General features: G+C 45.3%; 1 protein-coding gene across 1 annotated transcript; it reads right to left on the reverse strand.

Moving 5' to 3' along the window:
* Positions 1 to 410: 410 nt before the first annotated feature.
* Positions 411 to 1,457, reverse strand: LOC119444798 (uncharacterized protein K02A2.6-like). Its single transcript, XM_037709140.1, has one exon. The coding sequence runs from the start codon at positions 1,455 to 1,457 to the stop codon at positions 411 to 413; it is 1,047 nt and encodes a 348-aa protein (XP_037565068.1).
* Between the last annotated feature and the right edge of the window lie 21,105 nt (positions 1,458 to 22,562).

Below are 22,562 nucleotides of genomic sequence, written 5' to 3' on the forward strand. Positions count from 1 at the left end.
AGTGACCGCTTCGCTCACCATTACGCGATTTTTGCTTACGGTCAGTAGTGGTTTACAGCTATATGCATATGTATTTATTCGAATATTTTTTAGCCACGACTGTATCAGCATGACACCATGTTCCGGGTAGCCAGGGCACGAGTGCCCAGGATTTATTGAGCCGTTCTTTTTATACATTGAAATGGGGCAACGCCCCTCAGATAATCCTGCTACGATATACAGAGAAGTTGGGCAACGCCCCCTCAGCTTATCAACCGTAGCACAGGTGTCAGACGCGATACGATACATCCTCTTTCGTTACGAAAAAGAAAAATAAACCATGCAGTTATTTACATATGTTATAGTGATGACTCCTCGAGGTTACACATTTGTAACGAAAGTAAAGCATAGAAATACTGACAAAAATGGGCTTAAGAAATCTGCTGGAAGTTTCGATCATACTCCAGTCGTCGTGGTGGTCTTGGTTGTCTCAGCGACCTTCTCGGTGCTGGCGTTGGCGGCGACCCGTCCGAAATGTCCGCGGTTGTCGTAACGCTGGCTGGCGGTGGCGGCGAACTGTTCATTATGTCCGCGGCTTCTGTAACACCATTAGACGGCGCTTCACCATCGATGTGCTGAGCAGATGTCGAGCACTCGGGTTCCGCGTCGTTGGGACTGAAGTCGCGCCGGAAAGTCTCCCCGGTCGGTAGCAAGTGTTTTCGATTACGCCGAAGGGACCGCCCTTCCGGCGTGATGACGTGGTACGACCTCGGGTACGTTGACGGATGCAAAACCTGTGCTTTCGTGGCCCACGTGCCGGTCTGGACTCGCACGACATCGCCTTCGTGTAGTGCTGCTAGTGGCTGCGCAGAGGTATGAGGCTGACGATGCTTGACGACCTGGTGGGCTGGTCCACATTGGAAGTCAGGCAGCAGTGTTCGTAGTCGGCGGCCTTGGAGGATCTCTGCTGGCGCCCGGCCACACTCCAAGGGAGAAGTCCTGTAAGCCAAAAGTGCCAACCAGAAATCCTGTTTAGCTTCAGTAGTTTTCTTAAGCAGTCTTTTCACCACCTGTACCCCCTTTTCGGATAGCCCATTGGAACGTGGGAATCCCGGACTTGAGGTGATGTGTTTGAAGTCGTAAGTGCGTGAAAACAAGGCAAATTCTCTGCTCGAAAATTGGGGACCATTGTCGGAAAGAACCTCCATTGGTATGCCATAACGAGCAAATATAGCACTAGTCGCGTCAACGACGGTCCTGGCTGTAGTGTCTCGGAGGCATTCTACTTCTGGGAAGTTAGACAAGGCGTCATAGATACACAGGTAGGACTTGCCGCCGTAGTGAAAGATGTCGATTCCTACGCGATACCAAGGCTGGTCCGGAACAGGACGCATCATGAGTGGTTCCTTCGGCTGATTGTACGCATACTTTTTGCATGCGGCGCACTTCTGAGCGAACGCCTCGATTTCCGAGTTCATGCCAGGCCAGAAGACTAGACGACGAGCCCTAGCTTTGCATTTGGCGATTCCCAGATGACCTTCGTGAATCCTGTGCAAAGTCTCTCGTCTCATACTGCTTGGCATTACGACCTTGCATCCCTTGAATAGGACACCTTTAATATGAGACAGCTCGGATGAAAAGGGTTTCAACGGACCATCTATTGGTTCACTCGTTATTAAGTTCTGCAACACCACTTTGAGATAGCTATCCTTGGCCGTTTCTGCGGCGAGACGCTTCCATGTTTCGTCGCTGATAAATGAAGATACCGTACTCACGGCGTGCACTTCTACGTCAGCGGTGTCTACAGCATCCGTGCCCCGACTGCTTGGTGCTCGAGACAGCATATCCGCGAGCACGAGCTGTTTTCCTGGAACGAATTGCAGGTGGAAATCATATCTGAGCAATCGCATAAAAAAGCGCTGTAGTCTGGGTGGCATGTCACCGATCGCTTTCTTACAGATAGCAATCAAAGGGTGATGGTCGGTCTCAATGATGACCTTTCGACCGTAAACAAAGTGGTCGAATTTTTCGCAGCCGTATGTAATGGCCAGTGTCTCTTTTTCTATTTGTGAATAGCGCCTTTCCGCTTCCGAGAGTGTTCTTGATCCATACGCGACTGGTTTCCATGTGCCATTGTAGTTCTGCAAGAGTGCGGCGCCTACGCCACTGCGTGACGCGTCACACGAGACCTTCGTTTCTCTTGCTGGATCGAACACCGACAGCAACGGTTGGCTACTTAAACTGTGGCATATCTGACGCCATTCTTCCGCGTGGTTCGGCGTCCATTCAAACACCGCGTCTTTCTTGATTATGCTTCGCAAAAGCTTCGTCCTTTCTGCCAGTGTTGGAATAAACTTGCCAAAATAATTTACAATACCGAGCATTCTCTGCGCTGCTTGTTTGTCACGTGGCTCGGGAATCTGCAGCATAGACTGAACGAGGGCCGGACTCGGCTTGATGCCTTCTGCAGAAATTACGTCCCCTAGAAAGTCTATTTCGTTGACTCCAACAACGCATTTGTCAGGGTTGAATGTTAGCCCTGCTTTTTCTGCAGTCTTTAGCACCAACCTCAGTCGTTTGTCATGCTCTTGCCTTGATGAGCCCCACACTAATATGTCATCGACATATACTTTCGTACCTGGTAGAGTCTCAAAAATGTCGTTTAGGGCCTTTTGAAAGACTTCCGATGCCGATGATATGCCGAAAGGCAATCGGAGAAAACGGTAGCGACCGAAAGGCGTCGCGAAGGTGCATATTCGGGAAGTTTCGTCATGCAGCGGAATCTGGTAGAACCCTGAATTGGCATCTAGGCGCGTGAACACTTTAGCGCCTGTGAGTTCGGATTCAATGTCCTCTCGTCTCGGCATTGCGAAATGTTCCCGTTTAATGGCCTCGTTTATCTTACGTGGGTCCATGCACACGCGTAGTTTACCGTTTTGCTTGCGCACAATGACAAGAGGGCTCACCCATTCAGTAGGCTCCGTCACTTTTGTGATTATGCCTTCCCACCCCACTTCTGACACCATGTATCAGCATGACACCATGTTCCGGGTAGCCAGGGCACGAGTGCCCAGGATTTATTGAGCCGTTCTTTTTATACATTGAAATGGGGCAACGCCCCTCAGATAATCCTGCTACGATATACAGAGAAGTTGGGCAACGCCCCCTCAGCTTATCAACCGTAGCACAGGTGTCAGACGCGATACGATACAACGACAATATTTTATTTTAAACAGAGCAGAGTAAGAAGGTGTAAGGGAAGCAAGAGAAAGAGCAAAGACGGCCCTAACGCCGCAATATTGTTGGCTTATTTCGCTTCAGAGATTGCGTACACAAACAATTCTTGCTGTACGCTATCTCTTCAATAGAAACTTCGCGCACGATGTACCATAATAACGTGAAGGAAGCTTTTTTGAAATTCACACATTCGAAAGAAAAGCCATTCGATCTAGCCAATATAGCTAAACAAATTTTTTTTCTACATTGAAATGGGTATATAGCTACTACTGGCCTAGCCATTTACTAATTTGTTATGTAAAATGTATTACTGCAATAGCCTTGTTTTAATTATCCGTGAATCCTCTCTGAAATTACCAACATGTAACTTCTCATTATATCATAGTTATTGCGTAACGTGTGATTTTTTACATAAACTAACAAGCATTCATGGCACGTGACGATGTTTGTGCTTGCATTATATTGAGTGGAATATCGTCTTGAAAATTAGTGTACTTGATTCACTATAAATATCGCTATTGATTCTACATATCCCTAAAATAGTTACCTTCAATAACAGCAAAAAATGAAAAGTTTATGTTTTGGTGATTTCTTGCCTCTTTCATTACGTAAGTACAAGTACGTAGTTATTGATCAGTAAGTATATTTGCTGTGTACGAACCAGCGAGCATACGCAATAAATATTCCTAAAGTTACTTTTATCTTGAAATTCGCTTAGTGTTTGCACTCTTGCAACACAAGAAGGCAAAAGACGAATTGCACATGCGTAATCCATCATGTTCATTTTCTGACGCTTGCTCGTAATTATGAATAGAGGCATACGTATACAATGTTTCGCTGTTATCGTTTCATTTATTTTGGTTTGTCTTGTTTTTTGCCACGTATATTTCTCGCGTACCCTTTACCTAGGTTGTACTGTTAAGCTCGAGGACGCGGGTTCGATTCCCGGCCATGGCGGCTTGCTTTTTGATGGAGGCAAAATGCATAAAACACCCGTGTACATAGATTTAAGTGCACGTTAAAGAACCCCAGGTGGTCGAAATTAATGAGCCCTCCACTGCCGCGTCTCTCATAGCCATATTGTGATATTTGGGTGTAAAACCCCATAAATTATCATTACTATCATTACCATTTACCTGTGCTCTCAGTTCTTCGTGATATATGGGTAAGTTTGACACGTTAAGATCGAGATTGGCATTCAACGTGTTTTTATCGTCACACCCACAGCATCAGGGGAATTTCTGGCCGTCGTCAGTCGTCATATGACCACACGTCATATTGTTATCGTTAATCGTGATGTAAGTGCAAGTATGTCAAGTTACTAATGCCTTGACCCATCAATCATCTTAGTCACACATTTGTGCCTTTCCAATCTATACTTTGGTATATGTACCAAGTGAACAAGCCGCGAGAGTTACGCGGTTTGTATTTATTTTTGGTACCGTGGCATCGGCCAACAGACACATTCCGCTTCCCAATAGCCCAGTTAAGGATTTAGCCTCAATAAAGCAACAACAGAGCGCGGGATGCAGTCTTGTAAAGCAAATCGAATGCATGAAATAAAAGAAAGGAAACGATAGGGTGTAACAGCGTTACCATGAGCTAGCCATATCTGCTACGTTCACTTGGTTATTATCGTGGTCTCCAGCTTATTTTCTTCTGCAGCACGTTCACAGTGCTCATTCCGCGCATAACTAAATGAAGTAAGCGCGCGGAATGCGTTACAGCCGCGTAAGCGCGGACCAAGCGAGCTAGAAGGAAATAGACAAAATACCCGTATTTACAGCCGGCAAACGCCTTCTCTGTGCGGTGAGTCACTGCGGTATTACCTTGCGGTGACGTGGTACTTAATATATCCCAAATTACCGTGATGTTGGCTAATAGCAACCAAAATATCAGGCTCGTAGCAGGCGCCCGCCGCCTTGGCGCGGCTTCTGCAGCGGAGAAAGCCCACGTGATGATGATGATGATGATGATTTATTGGCATCCCCTTTGAAACGGGGTGGCGACAAATAGTCACCTAGCCTGCTTGATTTAATCAGGTATACTACACATGTTCTTTATCTAGCATTTTTGTATACCTCTCATTATCTTTCTTTTTCAAAAATTTAGCTTGTACCGCTGCCTATGATTTTAAGAGATCAGGTCGTATCCATCTTTTCCCTGCTTTTTTTCCACCAGTACTCTAATCGTCTCTTGCTGATCTCTACGGCTGATCTGTTTATGTTTCCTTCCACTTTAAACCCAAGCACTTCTGGGAGTTGCACGTTACCTACGGTTCTCGCTGGGTGGATCCCGTCGCATTCCATTAGGATGTGCTGAGTGGTCTCTGGATCTTTACTGCAGCATACACATGTCTCATCTAGTTCCGAATATTTGTTCCGATATGTTTTCGTCCTTAGGCAACCGGCTCGAGCCTCAAATAGCAAGGCACTGCCCTTTGTGTTATCGTACAGATTTTCCCTTCTAATTTCTTTCTTCTCATTCTTGTAAATCTCCATTGTCCTTTTCGTTTCCATTCTTTGCATCCAATTCACAGACTCTATTTCTCTCACTTTCTTTCTGATGACCCCTGGTTGTCTATTTACAGTTTCGATTATCCTGTACTTGGTTGCCAACTTCCTTGACCTCGTCCTCCATTCTGTGTCCACGCTTTTCATGTAGAGATACTTGTGCACTTTAGCCGCCCATTTATTTTCATCCATGTTCCTGAGCCTTTCTTCAAAACTAATTTTGCTTTGTGCTTCTCTGACTTCAAAAGAGGCCCAACCCATGTCTCCATGCACAGCCTCATTTGTCGTATTACCGTGCGCTCCCAAAGCCAACCAGCCTACTGATCTTTGGTTAACTTCCAAACCCGCCAATATATCCGATTTTAAGCATATAATGACATTTGCGGATGTTAGCGCTGGCACCATTACTCCTTTCCAGATTCCACGCACCACCTCATACTTATTGTGGCCCCACAGTGCTCTGTGTTTCATTAATGCTGCATTCCTCTTCCCCTTTATTTTCAGATTATCTTGGTGGTTGCTTGAGTAATTCTTTCCTTCGTTTATGTGTACGCCGAGGTACTTATATTGCTTCACTATGGGTATTACTTGCTGTTGAATTGACACCACGAAGTTACTCGTGTGTTCATTAAAGATCATCATCCCTGATTTCTCTGTGCTAAACTTAAGGCCTAGATTTGTCGCTGCGTTCCCACAGATATTCGCAAGTTTCTGTAAATCTTTTTTATTGTCCGCTAGTAGCACAATGTCGTCTGCGTACATCAATCCAGGGACCTTCTGTTGCACCATTTGTCCATTACGAATGTAGGATAAATCAAAACCTAATTCGCTGTTTTCCAGTCGTCTTTCTATGCCATTGATGTAAAGCGTGAACAACAATGGTGACAAAGGGCATCCTTGCTTCAATCCTTGGTGAATTCCCACCATTTCATTTCCTTTTCGGCCTTCCCATGCCACTTGTACTTGGTTGTCTCGATATATCTCCCTCAGCAGCTCCACGAAATCGTCATCTATGCCTTCGTATTGAAGAATATCCCACAACAATTCCCTGTCTACGTTGTCAAAAGCTCCTTTAATATCTAGAAATGCTACCCATAAAGGTCTTTTCTGAGCTACTGAAATCTCTATGCACTGAGTTAGTACAAACATATTGTCTTCTAAGCGTCTGCCTGGCCTGAACCCATTCTGTAGTTCCCCCAATACACCGTTTTCCTCCACCCACTTCGACAGTTCTAATTTTATGGCTTGCATTGCCATTCTATATATCACCGACGTTACTGTAACTGGCCTGTACGAGCTCGTCTTATCTTTATCTCCTTTGCCTTTGTAGATGACATTCATCTTGCTTTCACGCCATCCAACGGGAATACTCTTTGTTCTAAGACCAACACTGACCGCGCAGGCACACGGGTCCGGTACAGCAGCGCCGCGGCGCGGGAGTACACACAAAAAGGTCCTCGCTCCTCCCATGCATTCGCGCGGCGCTTCGGACACTATCCCATATTCTAGGTCACTCTACCCTTGCGCGCACAAGATTGCGCTGCCATCGTCGGCTCACCCTCGCACGCTTTCACTCACACATACAGCATACGGCGCGCGGCGACGACATTATCGTCCTTGGACTTTATGCGGAACATCGCGGTGAAGGCACAAATGCGCCTGAACTGTCCACAAAATGCTATCGCGGAAAAACAGCAAGCATCCCAATCTGTTCAGCTAGTCATGTATTTGACCTGTGTCAGATGAACGTCAGAGCAAGCCCCATCAAACTGTAATAATCGACGAAAATAAGAAAGTGGAACCAAAGCCAAGCCTCAAGGTACAATCAAATCTGGCATTCCCAAACGGATTGTATTAGCAAAAGTTTATGCATTCCCGAGTCGCATGGATTGGCCCAATGCTCAAAACAGGGGCGATTGATTCCCTTTCTTGCTGGTAAAATATTGCTGGAATGCCAGTAGCACACTACATAATTTTCTGTGCACAAGGGTTAAGCATTGTATATCTCTAAACATTGATATGAGCTTTCGTCATGAACAAGAGTGGAATACAACTGTCTACTTTTTCAAGTTTAAAGGGTCCTTATAACGGTTCGGACAAATTTTGTAGACGTGTAGGATACAGCTACAGTAAAACATTCGCGTCACAATTTAAGAGAAGCGTCTGATATTAAGATAGCTACGGACGATTACAAGTTGCCCTCCTCCCTAGCCATGCATTTCCTCCTCAACTCGTTCGCCGAGTGATCGGGGCTAAGCTCCGCCTTCGCTGGCTCTACGTCATTTTGTGGCGTTGTTGTCGTCTACTTCCGGTTGTTTTGGAGTCAGCGCGCGAAGATTCTCCAACCTCTCCGCTACCCACCCGGCCGTCGAACCCCTGCGAGAGCGATCAAGCAGCGTGCGTGGCGAGCGTTCTGTCGCAGCGCCGAGCGTGTCCTGTATTCCAGTAACAACAGGCGGGCTGGGTGTTTTGACGGATAGCCAGAGACGTAAACTAAAGCCCCTCCATACCGCTGTGATGAAGGAGCTTCGTAGACGTACGTGAGCGGCCTGATCAGCATGCATGGTCTAGCCATCTGGTGGCGCAGAGCTTAAACAGCCAAATACAGATCTAATATCCCTGCAACCAAGTGTAAAACATTTGAAACATATAAAATCACGTGTTCAAGATTACGCTCCTGCCAAAAATTTGAACCAGCAGCAAAGTAGAAACAACTTGGTTACTGCTATATTAGCTTTGTGTTTGGTTGAGCTTTGTGCCGCCAGGTGGCTGCACCGTGCAAGCAGTTCACGTTTGCCCCTCCGTTCATCACCTAAAATGTGGTAAAACGGCCAGTACACTTACGCTTGCGTTCACCTGAATACCGGACAAGCTAAATTCTATTGTGGCAATCCTTCCACGTGAAGTGACGGTCGCAAACGCGTAGATGGTGGGGCCGTTTGGATACCGTCAGTCCGATGCGCTGCAGCGACTCCGCTCGTCTGCTGCCCTGCAGCGGGGCACGATGTCGCAGCTTGACATGTCGCCGATCGCTACGTTTGCAGCCCACGACACAAGGGCGAACCATGGTGCTTGCGAAAAGAAAGAACAAGACCAACACTGACCGCGCAGCTCTCGTCAACACGGAGCACGTTGTAACACAAGCAGACGACTCTTGCTGTGGGCCGGAAGTGCTTTTTGTGTAGTGATACATGTCCTTGTGCATTCTCTTTCTGTTACTTTCTTTTCATAGAAACGAATTAACTAACATCTAAACTATTACGAACAACATTTGTTCACCATAATGTTGGAAACATTCTCGATGACACGCCCTGGGCAGCCAATCGGATAGCTGCCCCAGTGACGTACTCTGGGCAAATCACGTCATCTGGGCAAACAAATCGGCCGCTTGGCGTGCTGCAATCGGTAGTGATGTACATTTTTAAATTCTTATAATAAATTGCACGCTTTACGTGGAGCGCTTAGATGCGTCAATTAATGATCAGAAGGACCTACTCTAACGACTCAGTACGTTTGTACACAATCGTCAAAATCGTTTCACGGTCACTTTAAGAACGCAAGCATTGTGAAATTTTATCGGGAGACCTCGTTAAAACATTAAGATAATCAAGGTAAAGTCAATAAAGGTGTTTCCCTAAATAGAAGTAAAGTCTAAACACATTTGTCTAGAATGCTTGAGTAGCCGACTGCTGCCTGCGCCAGCGTCCGTAACTGCTACCTCGAGGTAACGGCTACGTTCCACGTATGTTTCTCTTATAGAGCTTTGTAGAGCTGAATGACCATGCGTAGTCTCACTGCAGTGTCGGCCTGTGCTTCTTTTTTAAATAGATGGCGGCTAAATCTGCCGAAGTGCGATTCCATTTGCATCTGTATGTAGCACTTGTGTGCATTTTGTTCTGCGCATGATATTGTATCATGTTCTGATTGTTGTACTTGCAGTGATGTAAGCGTCTTTTTTGAAATATTGCCTAAGTAATTTATTTAACCTTGTCTTTAAAATGTACTGTGATATGTTACAACCAGCATTAACAAAAATCAAAGCTTTGGAGTAGGTGGAATATGCAATTACCTTTAAAGTGATGGTTAATACAGGTTCAGTAAGGATACGAAGTGCAACACATTGAAGGTTTATTGGATTCTGTGAAGGAAAAAATGATACATCAGAAAAAGAAATCAAACTGTTTAATTGATGCTTGTCATGCATAGACACTTCGACTACAAATTGACGATGCTATTTATTACTTGTCAGAGCATTGAATACGCTACTCTGCAACATTATTTAGATATATAGTTTGCACGTTCGCTTTGCGATCGCGATAAGCAATAGCGTCTTGCATCGGAACAGCACCTAGAAATGAGACGCTTATTTTGCCGTGAAAAAAAAAAAAAAAAACGCGTGAATGCCGACACGAAGATATTACAACTAAATGGTCGCGTGCACAGCGTGACTTTGAAAAGACGGATACTATGCTGTCACGTCATATCCCCTCCACACATGACGTGACCGTAGTTGAATATTGTTTATGTTGCTCCGTCGGTAAAGGCATACGGCGCTACAACTGTGGTGTTTTCGTATATCGCGAGCGGCTTGTAAGCAAGTAGCCAGAAAAGTGGGACGACATCCGAATGCCATGCCATATCGTGAGAGATACGTCGTACTATTTACAAATAGCAGTGGGTGTAAAAATCGAATGGCACGCAATGGGAAGTAAGTACTATCAGCACCTGAAACCAACATGAAAAAAAAAACGTCAATGTTATTTCTCTCTCTCTCTCTCACTTGATTATCAGAGCAGCGTATCAACAAACGCGCAGAAATGAAAGCACCGAATCTGACCTACGAGTTTTTATCTGCCTTGTGCGCGTGTGGGTGTGTACCCCTTGCTGAATCCCCAGCTCCACTCAATTACTTGCTCTGTTCAGGGCTTCTTGAGCTTCCACACGCCATTTCGCGTACCAAACTGCGACAAAGCTCTCGCGGCTCATGGCTGATGATGATTTGTTGGTGTCCCATTTGAAACGGGGCGGTGACCAATAGTCACCTGGCTTCCTTGATTTAATCAGGTATGCTAGACTCGTTTTTCATTGTACCTTTTTTATATGCATCTACTCGATCTTTTTTTTCCCTCTAAACTTGTCTATCTATACCTTCAGTTGCTACCTATGCCTGTAACAGATCCGGTCGTATTACTGTATTTACTGCTTTTTAAAGCGTAAGGTTTCTTTGGCGAGCTCCCCAGCCCTGCCACGCGAAAAGTGTAATGCCATGTATCTGCACATAAACGCGTACTTTGCAAAGACGTGTAAAGACGTTATGATCGTGTAAATGAATGTTTATTTATTTATTCATTGAATAACTTTTATTGTGTAAACGCAGATAATTTCTAGCTTTTTCCCACCAATACTCTAAGCGTCTCTTCTTTATCTCGTCTGCTGACTGGTTGATGCTTGCGTCTACTTTAATCTCAAGCGCTCTTGGAAGGTGTATGTTACCTACGGGTGTGACTGGGTGAATCCTTGCCGATTCCATCAGGATGTGCTGAGTGATCTCTAGATTTCTGCTGCAGCATTGTTGCACAATGGCCTCTCTGGCGGTGTGCGACGACCGGGTTGGTCACTGTCGCAGAGGAATGGTGGAGGGGATCGATTTCTTCGACTGCTATTTACGTCAAATGCGACCGAAATCGCACTTCCGGCAAAGTTCAAATCACATCATGTGAAACGGCCTGAAAACATCAACATTTTTGCGTACAGAGCTTTAGTAATCGAAAATTTTTGTACCGTCCCGGGACATTCAAGTACTAGCCCGTAAACGTAGGGACTCCTCAATTAAGTTCTGCCACTAGTACTGAATCACTTGCAATAAAAATATCTTTGCATTGCATCATAAGACGGAAGAAAGTACTACTTGTGCAGTTCAGTTTTATTAAAAAAATTATGCGTGGCTCTGCTATCGCAAACACCAAAGATCAGCGGAGCTGGGGGAAGCCTAGTAAACTAGTGGCAAACCGCACACATAGTCTGCGTAGTTTCGCGATGAATTCAACCGGACACGTTCACGAGCCTCCGGATCTTCATTTTTTCGCCTACGCGAACTCTCGGCTTCACCCAATCTAAACTCGGGATGTTCTCTTCCGCGAGGCTTGGTTTCAGCTTCCCTAGCTCTCGCTTCAGTCTTTCGGAAGCGACGAGTGTCCAGTTCTCTGGTCAAAACCTGCCGAGCCGCCGCCAGAAACATCGGCTGCAGTCATGGACCCCGGGAACGTTAAGCGGTGATGGTAAAAAAACTTGTAATGGGTCGTACAAAACGTACAAGGAGGTACGCTCGGGACGACCCTGAAGAGGCCGCCCCTACAAACACTAGGTGGTGTCCCTAGTAAAGGACCCCAGGGGTGGTAGGCGCCGCCTGGGCGCGCTCAACTAGGGCCTTTTACGCAGGGTATGGTTGGGTAGGGGGGGGGGGAAGCAGGGTTGGAAGGGCAAGCCAATACAATGTGGTAGAGGTCCGAAAACTTCTCCGCACAGTGCGGGCAAGCTCCAGTAAGGCCGGATCGAAATGTTTGAGAGCCACCGGGCACAGCATAGTGTTGGTAAATAGGTGGAACAGGAGGCGCTCTTCCTCCTTTTTGAGGCCTCTACACGGGTAGGGGTAGAGTCCGTGGCGGGATTGATAATAGGCAGTAATTTATGGAAACGAGTAGAGTGGGTTGAGGGTGGAACGCTGATCGGCGGGGTTAGAGAAGAAAGCAGCCCGGCGAGAAAGCGCGCGGACGGCAGCATCCGCTGCCTCATTTCTCTCTAATCCCATGTGAGCAGCAGCCTAAACGATGGATTGGTGGTCGGGGTCCCCGGTTCGGCAACTAGATTGAAGGACACGATAGGCCAGGAATAGAATGTTACCCTGTTAGTTGTTCCGACAGGCCCCTCCCGAGTCGGTAATGATGGTTCGAGAGTGGAATCAGATTGGTTACCGTCTTTAAATCCGGTAACCAACACTCTGCCTTAAACTACCGACCAATTTCGCTAACAAGTATCCCCTGTAAGATGCTTGAACATGTAATCTATTCTAACCTCAACATTTCTTGAAAGCAACTCATTCTTCAGCAGGTTCCAACACGGCTTTCGTAAGCACCACTCGTGCGAAACTCAGCTTCTGTCTTTTACGCATGATGTCATCGTAGCGCTAGATAATAGAATTCCGGTCGATTGTATGTTTTTAGACTTCGCAAAAGCCTTTGATAAAGTGTCGCACCAACTATTAGTACTTAAGCTCAGCACGCTAAACATCGACCCCAATATCCTGAAGTGGATAGAATGCTTTCAGACCAACCGCACTCAGTACGTCAGCTAATGATTGTTCCTCACATCCCTGCGCAGTTAAATCTGGCGTTCCGCAAGGATCAGTTTTAGGCCCTTTGCTCTTTTTAATATATATCAATTACCTTCCGCGTAACATCAACTCATCCATAAAACTGTTTGCAGATCACTGTGTCATGTACCGTAGAATAACTAACGAAAACGATAACTACCTTCTTCAAGCCGACCTTAATAGCGTCTCTGCCTGGTGTAGTACATGGCTAATGACTCTTAACGTGAACAAATCTAAAAGTATGGCAATATCGCGTTTTTCTAACACTTCTGAATCCTTTACCTACACCTTGAGTGGAACTAATTTGGAGCAGGTTAGTACTTACAAATACCTTGGTGTTTACATATCGAATGATTTATCATGGCACTCTCACATTAACTACATTACTAACAATGCTTGTCGTACTCTTGGTTACCTTCGCCGAAACTTTCGCCAAGCGCCAGCACACCTTAAACTACAGCTATATAAAACATTAATCCGTCCAAAGCTCGAGTATGCTTCAGCCGTATGGGATCCCGCTCAATCAACGCTAATTGACACTTTAGAATCGGTCCAGAACCGTTCAGCTCGATTTATACTCAATAATTATGAGCGTACTGCCAGTGTCACCTTGATGAAATCCACTCTTCACCTTCCAGACCTGGCAATCAGAAGAAGGATTTCCCGTCTCTTGCTTTTTCATAAAATTTTTTTCATAATCAAGTACTTCGACAGGAATTCATCTCAGAACCTGCTTACTTTTCATCACGTGTTGACCACCCAAATAAAGTAGCCGTTTCATTGTGCCGCACTAATCTCTTTTTACATTCTTTTCTTCCGATGACCAATAGAGAGTGGAATCACCTTCCCCCCTCCATCGCTGCCACTGAGGACCAAGCGTTGTTCAAGTCTGCAGTTACTGAACACATACTGGCGTAGCTGCAAACTAATGTTGTTGTTGTTGTTGTTTTCCTGTCAATTGCTTTTATTGTTTTGTTTTTTATTTACATTGTTCCCACCCCCTCTGTAACGCCCTCTGGGTCTTGAGGGTATACTAATAAATAAATAAAATAAATAGATGCACTCAATACGGTGGCGACCTCCTCCGCATGTGTTATGTCTCTAGCGCGAAAGCTAAGGCCGTTAGCTGTTTTGCCTTCGTGGACCACCGCCGCCGTAAACCATCACTCATGGTGTGGGTCGGAGGCGCCCACGTAGAAAACGCCGGGTTTGGAGTCATAATTGCGCGCTTGGGCCTCCGCCCCTGCCAGGCGTCTGCCATCATTTTGTGTACGTGCCATGTTCTGGAGAAAAGGGCGCACGTGCAGAGCATAGCGCCATTCTTGTGGCGTACGTACGCGCTCTTCCATCAGTATGACAGCTTAGAGATGTAGTCTGGCAAGGAGGCGACGACCCGACAGTGTCTTCTGAGAAAGACGTGTGATTTGGCTGGTAAGATGAGCTTCTTTGAGCTCCCGATATGTATTCACCGTCCCCAGGCCCAGAAGGATATGGGTATAGATGCTGACTGCGAGATCAAGGGCCCACTTAACTATCTTTCGGAGGATGACCTCAAGGGCGTCCTCCTCATGCTTGCGGAGATGGAGGTATGGAGTCAAATACAAGATTTCACTAGTCACAAATGCATTGGCCAGCCGCAAGGCATCTTTACACCTGAGACCCCCGCGCTTGTTGGAAACCCGGTGAACCATGCGGCCCACCTGGTGCCCCAGCTTCCACAGCTTGCCTAGTGCTGTGTCGGACCGGCGGTGTTGGTTGATGAAAAGTCCGAGGACTCGAATATCAGAACTATAAACATTAAGCACAAAGAGACTCTTATCATCCTTTCGTTTGGGCACAATCTCTAGCAGGACGTAGTCCTTCCTGCTGCAATCTATGGTATGCTGAATTGCCGTGGTGTTGCGATGGACTAGTATGTCTGTGAATACGCTCGATACACCGCCTGTATCAATCCCTGGCCGTGTAAATGCCTTAAATCCCGGTAGTTTCACCGAGCAACTAGCCTCTTGCAAAGCTATATTGTCTGGTTTACTATACAGATTTTGTATGTGCAACTGCAGGTTCCCCCGCTTGCGACGGAAGCCCCTGCAGTTCAACTGCCAAACGTCAATTTGTTGGCGAGGGGCCATGATGAGGCACTAAGTTGATTAACGTCGGCGCTTGGCCGACTACCGCAGGCAGTCGTGCCTCCAATAAAGTATGGAGCTGCCGAAACATGTCCATAACCTGGGTTTGGAAAGCCCGAGATTCGTTGGTGAAGGCGCCGAAACGCTCCTCAATTTTGTCTAGTCTGGCTTCGATCTTCCCGACCCGAGCCTCCAACCTATCCTGTCTGTCCTCCAGTTTCCCTACTCTGTCCACAAGGACAGTCACATTCGCCTTGAGACTAGTGACTTTAAACGCCGGCTGTGGCGTGTCCGCCGTCGACGTCTCTGCCACCCTCTTTGCATTAGTGCCCTCATCCGCCAGCGGCGGCCTCTTGACCGGCCCCCGATTCTCCACTTCCATAGCTGTGCTCTCCTGCACGCGAGAACCCGCTGCCTGCGCCACTTTTTGTGGGGCCTGCACCACCGGTGTTCGCACGGAGTTCTGCATCGCCGCCACGTACGCCGAAACCGGAAGGTCGCGCCCGTCCAGCTTAAGCCTTTTTACACTCGCATATGCCCCAGTGCGATTTATACACGGCGTGCTCACCGTCATCGTGTTGTTCGTCTCGTTGACCCGCACCAGGTCCTCTTCCGCTGCAGTCGCACTGGTCAGCTTCGCTGCCGCTCTCATTGCAGATCCGAGTTCCCTCGGTGTCACCACACTAAAGTCCCAATTCTTGGGTCTGCACACAATTAAATCCTTGGCCGGCATCTTCAGAAACGGTCGCCGTTTCTGCCGCACCGGCGCCTTCCCCCGCTTGACTTGCTCCGCTCCGCGCGCCTTGCGTCCGTCGCTGCCCGCCTGCGTCTCGCAAGGCGTACTCTCGGGGTTGTCGCCATATAGAGATTTCTTGAATCGGTCTTGTGCCTTCAAAACTGAGGTCCATTCTCCCGCCTCGAACTCTTCGGGTGTTATAGATTCGACCTCAACCGAGTACTCCAACATCTTCAGCCTCACAAAGGCCCACAACCACCAAGCACGGCCCCGAAGCCCGGCGTCACCAGCGTCGGCTCGGCCTAGAGGTTAGGCCTATTTTTGGAGCCGCGGGGTTGAGTGGAAAAACCATGGAAAGACGCTTAAAAAGGTGGTAAGCTTGCCGACCTTTGGTGTCCGCAGGTGCAGGGCAACTTCCAGAAGATGAGTGCACCAAAAGCAAGTCTAAAGTAGAGCACGTTCCGCCGAAAAACGGTCGCAAGGCGGGAGCCCATGCGAAGCACGTGCGCACAGCGTCTCACCACCACCTGATCTCGCGCTCGTTCGGAGTTTCGTCACTGCCGTACGACTAGGCGAGGGTTTAATGGCTGCTTCGCCGGCGCATGGTCGCTCAGTTTTGCTATGGATGGTGCTCCGGCTGTGCCGTGCATGCGTGCGGTTCAGCGCAAGCGACAGGCTGAATCCAATCATCCAGTAGATATAGCTCTACGTCAGGCTGCGAAATCTCAAGCAAAGGCAAAGTTGGCTACTGAAACACCGGAGAAAAGGGAGCCAGATTAGCACGTTATCGGAACTCTTACCAAGTGCGGAAGCGTGCATTAATGAAAAACTTTGTGCATAGTCTTTGCAAACCCAAACATACCTTTCGCTCGTGATAAATAGTTTTGCAAGAGTTATTCCTCAGCCAGTTTGTTTTAATCACGTAGAAATGAGTAATGTAACAGACGGGACGTGACACAATTTGAATGACTTTTTTGTATGTCTCGTAAGTATTTTATTAAATTATATGCTGTATATATAAACCAAGTAAGGGTAGATAATGCGGTATTACGAACTAATCAATAACCAAATGCACACGAAATACTGAAGGCTTCGTCTTCTTGCTGGTAACAAAATTTTATTTGTCTTAGTGTCGCTCTCATCTCCTTTTCTACCCTACTCACCTCTTCCCCTGCAAGCGACGTGGCCTAATATGTGTCCATAAATGCTCAATTCATTCATTCCATTTCGTATAGAAAGCTGCGTGCATTATAGCAGGAACACCCTGTATTTACCCCAGTGTGAATTATGCAGCTACTATCATTTACTTATTGTATCAAATTCCAATTCGCTAATCTTCTGTCTTTCTCATGCTGCAGTTGTGGATATAGCCAAAACAACAATTGTACGGAATGCCCCCCACCTGCAGTTGGCCATTCGTAGGCTCGGTACATACACAAAGCCATACGTCAAAGCAGGTGGGTGAAGCTTCTCCGCTATCTCTTGGCGACACAACTTTATTGGGAAATGTATATGAAGATGCGAGATACCGTATTCTAGAGTAAGGCATGTGACAGGGCTAGTTGGTGTTGATCCATGATGTTTGACAGAGCGAACGTAGGTTAAAGAGGCGACAAACGGAGGCAAGCACTCACTTCCAATTGATTTTAAGTTCCGAAAAAAAGGAAACGTATAGACGGGGTGCACGTGTTCTTGGAAATTAAATCAGCTGGAAGTCAGCGATTGTGTCCGTTTCTCGTCTCTTTCACCATCTTTTGTCTTAGTTTGAACTGTCAAACATCACGGTATTCTATAGTAAGCTTTGGAAGTTCCTTATAGCGGTGCATTTATTATATAGGGAACTTTCGAGAGAGAGCGGAATTACAAAATTGCTCTCTGGCTGCGTTATTCACAGATTTCACACTTAAATACTCCATAGTGTTTGTAACAAATTTGACGGCCTTGCTGCAGCGCTAGCTATGCAGCACGGAGTGCTGCACTGATCTTAATCTTCAACTTGGAGAGGCTCACATTATCTTGTCTCACGTGTGGTTGCCTTGTGGTAAACATTACAGTGAAGAAACTGGGTGCTGAGTAAGCGAAAGTTTGAACAAGTTTTAAGAAAACTGCTGGCAAGATAAAAACAGGAGGCCAGATTTAGTGATTTACTGGCCGTATAATGCCAGCTCCTTATTCTCAGATATAGTGTACAAAAACTACATGTAGGCCTAAGAACTTGCACTGGAGAGATATAGCGAAACATTTGGTCAGAACTCATCGTATCTTTAATGAAATCAAATGAAACTTTATTTGTTTTTGATTTACACAAGCTAAATAGAGGGAGTTCAAGGAAAAGCAGCGACTAACGGCTTGGGGAGTTATCAACCTGCTACAACAATGTTGGCAACAGCAGAGAGCAAAAAAACATACAAATGAAACGTAGCAGCAAAATTATAAACCATCTAGACAACTGATAGAAGCACGAATTACTAGAATACTGAGCCTAGTTACAACTAGAAACATCAGATAGAAACCGGGAGCATTGGTCTCAGATTTCAGCGAGGAACAAAAAACATACAGAACAAGTATACCCCAGAATCTCGTCTCAAATGTACCCAATAAAAGGAAAAGGTAGAAGATCATGAATACACTAGTTTAAGTCGCGGCGATACATAAAACCTATAGAAACATTAAACATGGAACTTTTAGAGATAAAAATAAGAAGAAAAAGAACCAGAAGTGTACAGTCTACGTAAAAAAGCCTTCAAAAATAGATTAACTAAGTACGCCATTCCTACCCAAAAATTATTATGACCTGACGCGTCACATTCGATCAACAAACGAGGGAAGGTTATTTTGGAACAATTGGAAACCGTATGTCCAACGGAACGTCGGGACTTTCCAGAGTTCTGTCCTTCGTGTTGTATAGGCTAAAATATTGCGTTCTTAGTTCGGCATCAGCGTCGGTGGCACAAAGGAGACATACATGGCAATGACGATGATAAAACTGAAACATGTCCCATACCCACCACAGGGAATGCGCATATGCTATCGTTGTTGGTGGAAAACAACTTCGAAAGCATCGACAACGTCAGTGTCAATGGCGAGATCTGAGCGATCGATAACGCCACGTTGTTTTCACAATAGCTAACAGTAGTCAATGAAACAAAGTGCGTTGTATTGCAGGGCTGAAAATGTACACAGAAAATGAGATCGCTCAAATCTGGTAGGTGGCGCTGCGTCATTTCGCTCGTGACATTACTTGTAGTTGAAGGCTTGGCATGAGAGTATAGTGGAAGATCTCAGACAGAACCTTCAAAACGAGTTATCGAGGTTGAAATACAAGGAGCCTTTAGCACTGCAACTATTAACCCGCTCACTTTCGGCCTAAATATGCATTGACGTAAGGAATAAATTTAAAAACATGTTACGTCGGTCATTTAGGTGCTGGGACCTTGTACTACAAAACGGAGGAAACAAAGAAGTGTCACTATTTTGCGCAAAACAAACAAAAACCAGCATGATGTGGAATTTCCTCAAATATGTACAATTTATGTACATATTTGTACTAACGTTAATGTACTAACGTTAAGAGACAGGAAGAGAGCGGTGTGGATCAGAGAACAAACGGGGATAGCCGATGTTTTAGTTGACATTAAGCGGAAGAAATGGAGCTGGGCAGGCCATGTAATGCGTAGGATGGATAACCGGTGGACCATTAGGATTACCGAATGGATACCAAGAGAAGGGAAGCGCAGTCGAGGTCGGCAGAAAACCAGATGGGATGATGAAGTTAGGAAGTTTGCAGGCGCAAGTTGGAATACTCTAGCGCAAGACAGGGGTAATTGGAGATCGCAGGGAGAGGCCTTCGTCCTGCAGTGGACATAAAATATAGGCTGATGATGATGATGATGATGACGTACAATTAAATATTTACATGTTGAACCACCGCAAACAAAACAAAAAAGAACAGCCTAAGCCTTGGGCAAACTGTGAATAAAAGGTTCTATAAAGCTATGCATGTTAACTAAATAGATATAGCCTAGTGAGAAAAGGCAATTCTGAGTACTGAACCCCGTGCATGTCGGTAGTTCTAATTCCACAACCTGCCCTATTATACTATGTATAACAAAATAGTGGCGTGCTTCACTTCGAAAAAAAAAGTTAACTTATTGAGACAACTTTTTCTGTACTAGCACACAAACTTTTATTTACGTCTTAAATGTATATATAACATATTTTTAATTGCCAATTTGAAATAAATATTTTCTGCGTCCGCACCCTCCTCCTTAACACCTCGACCTATAACCTCTGAGTTCTTGATCAGTTTTTCGTAGCCGGTGAAGGCAATTATTGCCGGTGAAAGCAAGCATGCAAAACAAACAAATTGGATGCTGGCTATCACTGGGAAGTCATGCTGCTGTTGGAACAAATCAGTTCATAGCTGAACCAACCGCTGAAGGCACCTGTCTTTTTTTTTCGGTGTGGGTTTGGACATGTTCCAAGAGTATTAGCTCGGATTGAGGTCAAAGTTTGAAGTTAATTGTAGACCTCAGTGAGTAGTAGAATGTACTTTAGATGCTTTCCGGGACCAACAAAAGATGCGCCCGGATGGGTTCACAAATTTCCCATAAAAATAAATTCACGGACAAAACGCAAAACAAGCATACTTTTCAAGCAATTATTAATAAAATAAACTTTACACATGTATGAATCTAATGTAGAAAAACGCTGGATGTTAAAGGATCGCAAATAATGTAGTTTTGGGGTTATAGGGCATGGTTTCTAGAGAAAGCGCAAGCGGCGAGCTATTTTTTGCAAATCAGTTCAGCGGAAGCACGCAAGGTCTGGAAGAAGAACCATGAAAGGGAGAATACGTTATTTACCCGACAGTAACAGATGCCACAGAAGAAACCGGATGCGGGTTGCTTAGAAAATAAAGCTTCGTAGTTGAAGAAAAATGTGTCCTATACAAGAAATTGACCTCGAAACCAACGCATATCCATGGCGCCGCCTTGCCGTCGGTGCTAGCCAGGAGGCTGGCAGGTCGCAGACCTTTAGCGAAATAATCAATATGGGCACAGAATTTTGCAAATTAGTTCTGCGAAATCTCGCAAGGTGCAGGAGCCTTGATTTTATGAAACTTCCGTGAATTTGTGGGTTTCGGTAGAACTGCTTTTCAATGTTCTCTGCCGCTCTTCTTCGAGTTGTGGATTATTTTTCCCTTGTTTTGAGATTTGTTTGACCCCTGGCTAGCTTCCATGGTGCCGCTCCTGATTTCAATTCCCGGGCAAAAAGGAATTTTGCTTCAACGGCGACGCGTTACTTTTCGGAAAAACCACCGCTTCTTGTCCCCTTTTTGTAGCTTCGGCTACTGTCTTGTAAATGAATTTTTTTTCTACAAATCATTATCCATTGAACACATATTTCTTATGAATGAGCGGAATTTCGGAACAAACTGTCAGCTATTAGTAGGACTCTTTCAAATTGTAAGTCTCGTAAATTCTAAAGTTTGGCAGCATAATTCTATATTTTCGGAACAAAAATCAATTATATTTAGTGCATTATTATTGCGAGGTGACTGACAAAAGCACAGTATCATTAAGTTGAGATTACCATTATATATTTTGCATATCATGAAACCAATATTTTACCTGACTATATTGTGGATATTTAGTTAACATTTTAACGAATCATTGCCTATCTAAACTACATTATTCGACGCTATTACGCGAGCCGCTCTTTTTTGGCAATTTCCTGCCAGAACCTCGTTCATTTAGGATTTTCGGTTATGGTAGAAGAACGAGCTAGTAATGTCAACGGAGTATTCTCCTTTATTTACCTGAAGCAAAAATGTTAAGTGAATGAATTTTTGTTTTTCTGTTCTGATTAAGTGAGGTCTGGGGTAAATAGAAATTGCAGAGCTGCGTCAAAGCAACGGAAGAAAACTAGTTAGCGTGCCTACCGCTGTCCATAAATCTGGTGTGTAGTATTTAGCAACGCAATCCCATATTATTACAGCGTAATCGAAGGTTTGTTGGACACTTGTTTCAGACAAACAGCAGATGTTGAAATACTATAGCTCTTCCGAGTAAGAAAGCTTTTCAAGTTCCTGTTTACATCACAATAAACGTGTTTACTTCAATTTCGGTTATTCGAAGTCCATAGTCCGATGTATTTGTATTGCACTATCTTGGAAAAATTTGGAAATCTGATTCTTTTTGTGGGAAATGGTGCTGTATTGCGTTTTCTATAAACTTATGTCTGCCCATTTTCGCAGCACTCTACACACTGTTTGAAAACGCACTATTTAGAGCTAAATTTTTTAAAGCTGTGTGCATGCTAAGTCTTTTAACTAAGTGTGCGTGCACTGCCTAAGCAAGACATAATTATTCTGTGCGCATCGATAACGTTTGAAAACAAATAGTGGTCTCAGAAAAAAGCCCTCAGCAACGTTGCAAAAACTTTAAAATAAATTTAAATGTGTTGCTTATCGCAACTTCGCAGGAGGTTATGGGGAGGCCGCGGGTGAAATGCACTGGAATAATCTTGATTTCATGCAGTTCATTACTGCCTATCTAAATGTTAGCACCAAAGTGTTTTCAATCATGCCGTCGTCGTAA

This window comes from Dermacentor silvarum, chromosome 3 (genome assembly GCF_013339745.2).
Source record: "Dermacentor silvarum isolate Dsil-2018 chromosome 3, BIME_Dsil_1.4, whole genome shotgun sequence".
In the NCBI taxonomy this organism is placed as follows: domain Eukaryota; kingdom Metazoa; phylum Arthropoda; class Arachnida; order Ixodida; family Ixodidae; genus Dermacentor; species Dermacentor silvarum.

Excerpts from the sequence above, each read along its gene's own strand:
- LOC119444798 (XM_037709140.1), bottom strand. The coding sequence starts at position 1,457 with ATGAACTCGGAAATCGAGGCGTTCGCTCAGAAGTGCGCCGCATGCAAA.